Here is a 7,396-nt window from a genome sequence, read left to right as displayed (position 1 = left end):
CTGGGTTATAATGCCACAAAAGGAGGGGTGGACAGAATAACCAAAAAAAAAACACTATATACCTACATCAAGTACAAGAAGGACAAATGCAACACACTTGTTTTAAACAAGTGGCACTGTTTAAAACAAATGTAACATATGAAAGGTAAAGGGCAAATATAAACCATATAAGCTGTTTATATTGCTTGTAATTTAGGTGAAGCAAGCATCTTTTAAGTATTTTAATGTAGAATCACATATTTTGCTGAATTTAGAACATTAAAATGCAGCGGGTCAACCAGACCCATGAACACTGAGTGTATGAACACCATACAAGGGATAAACAAGCCGTCAATTTGCACAACTGTCTGCTAAAAAAAACTCCACTCTGAACAATCTCACTTTTAAGAGTTAATCTGAAACGGACCTCCACTCAATGAGTCTCAATCCCCCACTCTGAGTTTGTCTCAAACAAACCCCAACTCTAAAAGAGTTCAACTCCAAACAAATCTCCATTCTGAACATGTTCATATCAAAGAAAACCCCATTATAAATGAGTTCACCTCAAACCCTTAACTCTGAACATGCTTCTTACTCTAAACAAGTTTCTCAATCCATCCCACTCTCTAAAAAGAGGTTACAAAAAACAACTCAAAATGAATTTGTCAAATAAATTCCCCCTCTGAATGTGTTAACCTCAAACAAGCCCCCTATCCAGATGACTGTCTACTAAAAAAAATACTCTGAACTGGTTCATTTTAAACCATTACTTTAACCCAGTTCCCATTAACCAAACCCCACTCTGAAAATGCTTATTTGAATCAAATTCTGACTTTACCAATAAAAAACCTGACTCAAAATGAGTTAGTCCAACCGACCCCACACTCTAAATGAGTTCACCTCAAACTCATCTGAATGGGTCTCAAACAAATCTCTTCATCTAAAACCAACCTCCACTTGAAAACAGTTTATCTGAAACTCAAGCTTCTCTGTAAATACATTTGTTTCGATTAAACCCCCACTCTAAACTAGTTCATATCAAACAAAGCCCCACTCTAAACGAGTTCATATCCACTCTCAACACATCCATCTTAATGAAACCCCACCTCTGATTTTTTTTTCTTAAACAAATGCCCACTTTGAACAAGTTTCTTAAACCTTGACTTTGAACAAGTCTGTCTACTTAACAAACCCACTTTGAACAAGTTTACCTCAAACCAAACTCCACTTAGAATGAGTTCACTTCAATCTTTTAATCAAATCCCCACTCTAAACATGCTTGTCCTAAACAAATCCCCACTCCAAACAAGTTCATATCAAAGCCCCACTCTGAAGGTGTTCACGTACAAAAAAGCCCCACTTTAAACAAGTTCACCTCTAACAAATTCCCACTCTGAACAACTTCATCTTTTAGAAATCCCCACTCACAAACTCGTTTAGAATGATTGAGATTTACTTGTTCAGAGATGGGTTTGAGATGCACTCATTTAGAGTGTGTTTTTTTTTTTTAGGTAAACTTGTTCAAAGTGGGGATTGTTTGAGACTAGGGTTAAGAAACCACTACTCTGTACAGGTTCATGTAAAATCCCCATTTTGAACGGGTTTGGTTTGTGGTGAACTTGTTCAGAGTGGGCATTTGTTTGAGATTAATTAGTTGGTCACATGACTAAACACAAATATAGATTCTTATATCCTGTCCAGTCCCACCAGTGATGCACAAAAGTCCTCTGAGTTTATATGGAATAGTGTATTCGTAATGACTTACGGGGGGGTGGGGCTTAGAGTTTGAGATATTCTATTCACCACCACTTTACACTATTCTAACTGGGGAAGATATCGGCTTCGAACCAAGTGTTTCACACCAAACCCCACTTTGAACCACACTGGTCACATCTTAACTTGAGTATAGTTGACTGTTTAGCCAGCAGGTGGCAGCAAAGACTAGAGCTGGTCGGCTCTGAAGGGGGGGGGGAGCAGTAGTGCACATCAAACCCAGCTCCAGTATTCTTTCTACAAGGAGAAGGAGGCGGTGCTCTGTGTGGGCCCTCCCACTCCCAGTTCATGTTTGATGTTTGAGCTCCAGCAGCTCCAGTCTGGCGGCGGTCAGCACTGAGCTCGCAGAAGCTGGAGGAGCAGGAGAGAGAGAAGGAGAGACCTGTGAAGAACAGCGGAGCTGAGGACGGACTGTCATCCCTCTCCAACCCCCTTCCCCAGAACCCCCTCCCCTGCGTGGAGTCTCCAGCATGCTGGAGAGCCGGGTGCTGAAGGAGGGCGTGCTGGAGAAGCGCAGCGACGGCCTGCTGCAGCTGTGGAAGAAGAAGCACTGCAGGCTGACGGAGGAGGGGCTGCTGCTGAACCCTCCCAAGCCCCCCACCAAGCCCCCCCAGCAGGAGAGCGGCGGGGGGCAGGTGAAGGAGCTGCACTTCGCCAACATGAAGACGGTGGATTGTGTGGAGCGTAAGGGGAAGTACGTGTATTTCACGGTGGTGATGAGCGAGGGCAAGGAGATCGACTTCCGGAGCCGTCAGGATGAGGGATGGAACGCGGCGATCACGCTGCAGATGGTGCACTACAAAAACAAGCAGGCAATCCTTGCCGTGCGCTCCACGCGCCAGAAACAGCAGCTGCTGGTCGTCCAGCTGGCCGGACAGAAGACGGCTGCCCGGTCGCAGGAGGCAGCGTAAAGCTCTTTGGTGAGGAGGAGCAGTCCTTGTTTTATAGGCTTGGACTTACAGTGGGGGGCATGACCTTTGACCTCACTATTAGTTTTTTTTTATCACATTGTTTTTGAACATTTTTTAAAACATTGTGTTTGGGTTTGGACAAACACATGGAAACACGTGAAGAATGGAGGGGATTAGCAGTCACTTCTGCATCCCTTCCCAGAATCCCTCATACATCTGAACCTTGTAACTAGTGTTCAGTTTTATGCAGAACACTAATAGCTTTAAATGCTTTAAATTACAGTCAGTTTCTGCATAGCAACAGTTATACTTTGTTTTCATAGAAATAACACCTTAGCAACCCAGAGAACCATAGTAACCAATACTCCTCAGAACAGCATAGTAACTGCCTAGAATCTTCAGAGCATTTTAACTGTAAAATCTCCCTGTTGTTTATGGAATTTGACATTTTTCTGATTCTGTCATTCTATGATATATGCAGCTGACTAAGTTTCAGTCAAACTGACTGTGTCCTGTTTGCAGGTTTTATGGAATCCTGACTCCTGGTTCCAAGCTGACCTGCAGACTGATCTATGGACCCCCATCCCAACCCTCACTGGTAAAACCCTCCAGCTCAGGATTTTGTTCGGACTGTCTGGATGGTTCTACTGCAGCTTCTGGACTTGGTTTTAACCACCCCAACAACACACACACACAAACACACACACACACACACACTACTTTTTTCCAATGCCTCACCAATAAACTCCAGAAAGTCTAAACCTGGAGCTATCGCAGGAAAACTTGGAGTGGATGGTAACAGGATTCCTAGAAACAGTTCCACTTTATTTACTGTATTTACTGTGTAAGATTGTGTGTGTGACTGTGCGCATTTGTAAGATTGTGTGTTTGTGTGCACTTCTTCAGAACGTTTTTACTCAATTGAATGTTTGGTTAAATCAGGTCATGTGTCATGCGGTTTGTGTTGCGCACACATAATCCATTGGCTGATATGAATGGGATCAGCTCTGTTTATTTTGTGTCTGATCCATTTATGGACGGATCTGATTTCAATCACATTTGGAAATGCCGGTAAATCTGCAGAAACTCGACGACTGCTTCCTCTTCTGTTATCAAACCAAAGAAGCTGCTTTACTGCTCACAGTGAGGTTGGACGGGTTTAACAGATCGGACTGATGGGGCGATTAAAGTGAAGGTTAGCTCACAAACAGCTAAGAAGCATTTGAATTTCGGGTCTAAGTGTTGGCTTCTTTAGTTTTAGCACTGGAGTGACAATGCTAATGTAACTAAAAAGCCCACCAATTTTTAGCCTACCAATTACCATGATGCTAACTGCCTGTCCTTACACTCTTAACTCGAAAAGTTAACCTGCATAGCATCCACCATATAGCTGCACAGCAACCATCTGGGATACCATACTTAACACAACAACTTGGGTGAATGCTAAACAGAGTGTTAGCTTGGCTTTGAGTCGCCAGTGCAAAAAAATTGAAGAAGCAAATGTTCTCTTGACCTCTTAATTTATTGCAGACTATATGGAGTTCAGCTGAGGTGTGGATGAAAACAAAAGGACTCTGAGGTTTCTGAGTTACTATGCTCTATGTTCTTGTTCTGTTCTACTGTGTGAATGTTTCATGTACAGATGCTAAAGCTGCTTTCATATCTCTAAAATATACATTCCATTTAAACACCAAAGCTCTGTCTTTGTCCTTTATCTTCAAAACACTGCGTTTAGAACCAAATCTCTTTAAGAATCATACCTCAACTAATTCTGTATATATATAAATGTAAATATTGAGATAAAATTAAAGTAAAAAAAATATTAGCCTAACACAGTAATATGGTAATAACTTGGTAATATGGGCCAAAATGGTGATATTGCCCTATCATATGAGCCACTTGGGCAGAGCCTCATTCACCTGAGGGGGCAGATGGCGTGGTGTGATATAGCAGGGGTATCAAATCTCATCCAGAAAGGACCGTTGTGGCAGCAGGTTTCACGCCACTCAGGCAGAAACCCATTTAGCAATAGTTTAAAGACTAAGCAGAGGGAAGCATGAAGTGCTGTAAGATTTTCCTGGAAAACACTGCACTGACTTTAGACTTGATATAACAGTAGACATGTCTCTCAAAACCATCACTGACCATCAGTAAATTTTGCATTTCATTTGTAACTCAAGGGACCAGAGTCTGGAGGAAGAGTGGAGAGACTGCTAGAGATCTACTGTGAAGTTTTTCACAGTCAGTGATGGTTTGGAGAGATCTGCTAGTGTTAGTCCACTGTGAGAGATTGTAGTGTGTTGTGCTGTGATAGTGTCTGAAAGCGTGTTGTAGTGCGATATTGTGGTGTAGTGTGACAATATGTTGTGGTTTGATATAGTGTGATAATGTGTAGTGGTGTGATATAATGTGATATGATATTTTGGATAGTAATTAAAGGTCAGAGAATGTGTTTCATTTATTAAACAGAGTTAATAAACTCTCATGCAGTGACTGCAACTGAGTACACACAGAGACACTGCTGTTTCAGCACTGTTAGTGTGTGTGTGTCTGTGAGAGATAGGGGAACAGTGCTGAGGACTGTTGTAAACATTAAACAGCAGCATCAGCAGACTGACCAAAGTGACTGTTACTCCCAGTAAACAGTGTCAGTCATCATTATTAACCAACTTCCGCTATTAGCTGCATGTCAAATCCCATCTATTTGGGGGGGGGGGGGGGGGGGGTTATCGCTGTCTCTCTCTTATCCACTTTCTTTCTCTACCTCTCTCTTTTTATCTTTCTTTACGTCTCTCTGCACCCGTTCTGTTCAGACTCAGTCCCCCAGCCCCACTTACACAGCTGCACCCCCACCAGGAAGTCCCGTCAGAGCCGTTAGCACCGCAGTGTCACCTTCACTCTATCAGCTGCTGACGGAGGCACGAAACAGCCGGAGTGTGACGGAGTGTGTTTACTGCAGAGAGGGAGAGCAGCAGCTCACCCCCACCTCACCACACACTCACACTCGCACACACACCGGACAGTATGAGGAAGGTGCAGCTCTGAGGCTGTCTCTGTTTATTAGCAGCTGCTTATCGATATTCTGATCCCTGATTGAAAATGTGTGAGATGCTATTGGAGGCTCTATCAATTTTTCACCCCAACCACACAATCTGCAGGAACTGTGTAAGAATATTGGAGCTGCATGGTCAAGTCAAGAGGCTGTTATTGTCATTACATCTGGGTACAGATACACAGTATGACGAAATTACATTCATCCGGATCCAAGGTGCAACATGAAACAACAATACAACAGACAATGTAAATGTGTAACGAATGTGCAACATAGAACTATAACACTACATTGAATACAATAAATACAACAGACATGACAATGCAGTACCGACACAGTACAATGAAATGTGCAACGTGTAGAATAAGGAGCAGAGATATGTAACATACTGTAATACACAGAACATACATGATCACAGCAGTTACTGAGGTAGAGAGTTTATAGTTCTTATATAATAGGCAGCAAATATTACTGATAGGGATGAAGATATTTCAGTATCTGTGTGCTGTCTGTGTAAACAGGGATAGGTGGTTTCAGTACAGTCTTTGTGTGTGTGATGGTAAACTGAAGTCGATGAACAGCATCCGAACATAGCAGTTATTTGTTGTCCAGGTGGGTGAGAGCCAGGTGCAGTGCAGTTGAGATGGCATCGTCTGTTGACCGGTTTGGATGATACGGTTTTTAATTTGTGTTTCATGACCAGCCTCTCAAAGCACTTCATGATGATGGGAGTGAGTGCAATGGGACAGTACTAATTGTGGCAAGACACGGGCGACTTCTTTGGCACAGGAACAATGGTAATGTTTTAAAGCACAGTGGCAGGACCGCTGTGCTCAGAGAAATGGGATGGACTGTCACAGGACTCTTTTACTATAACTGTCTGCATCTCCAATCTGGGATGTCTGGCATATTGCAGCATTACACATGTGTTACACTCTACTTTTGCAGGTGTAGCTCAACATATTACCCATAATCACTCTAAATTTATAATCATTTATTGTTCCTGGTAACTTTTGTCTGAACAGAGTAACAATCAAACACTACCTTTAGGGTGAAGCTATTTTTATTGTTTGTAAATTAATCTGAATTTTATATAATCTGACAATTCAGACAACTCAAATTCTCAGCTTGTAAGGGTTTGAATATAATCAGTGCGATTCTGTTAGAACTCTTGTTTCTTGACATTTTCTGATGTAGCATTAGTCAACCTTTAATTGTGTCCTGGCTATACTTTCTGCAACACGCAAAGATGCAGGCACTGTGTCAGAAACCACAAAATAAGTAACATGATCTACTAACCACAAGGTCTCAGGTGATGGTGAACGGGGGACTCTGGAAGTCTGCTATACGGAAAACAAACTTTTATCTCAGCTTTTGCTTCAACGCAGTCTCTGAACTTCCTGTCTCTAAAAGAGTCCTGAATTACTTCAGAGCAGTGGTTATCAAACTGTGGTACAGAGTCTATAGTGGCAAACTAGATTACCTCAGAAAAAATTACTTGCATTAAAATATTAGGAACTGAAATCTATAAAGTTTTCACCTGTAATGATTTACCCATTAGAACCAGTATGTAAGCTACACATCAGTCCTTCACTCTCAAAGCTACAGTTTTATCTTTATTAACATCAGTTTCATTGGCCCTAGAGTAAAAACATACAAGATGTGCTATATCAACCAACAG

The 7,396-nt window shown here is 42.0% G+C and overlaps 1 protein-coding gene across 1 annotated transcript; it reads left to right on the top strand.

Moving 5' to 3' along the window:
- Nucleotides 1–2,018: 2,018 nt before the first annotated feature.
- phlda1 (pleckstrin homology-like domain, family A, member 1) lies at nt 2,019–4,358 on the top strand. The gene is made up of 2 exons (XM_007239442.4): nt 2,019–2,672; nt 3,186–4,358. The coding sequence occupies exon 1, from the start codon at nt 2,223–2,225 to the stop codon at nt 2,661–2,663; it is 441 nt and encodes a 146-aa protein (XP_007239504.3). The 5' UTR covers nt 2,019–2,222; the 3' UTR covers nt 2,664–2,672; nt 3,186–4,358.
- The last annotated feature ends 3,038 nt before the right edge of the window (nt 4,359–7,396 follow it).

Source organism: Astyanax mexicanus, chromosome 2 (assembly GCF_023375975.1).
Source record: "Astyanax mexicanus isolate ESR-SI-001 chromosome 2, AstMex3_surface, whole genome shotgun sequence".
NCBI lineage: Eukaryota > Metazoa > Chordata > Actinopteri > Characiformes > Acestrorhamphidae > Astyanax > Astyanax mexicanus.
The sequence above is the reverse complement of the archived record's forward strand: the minus strand, read 5'-3'. Positions and strand labels throughout refer to the sequence as shown.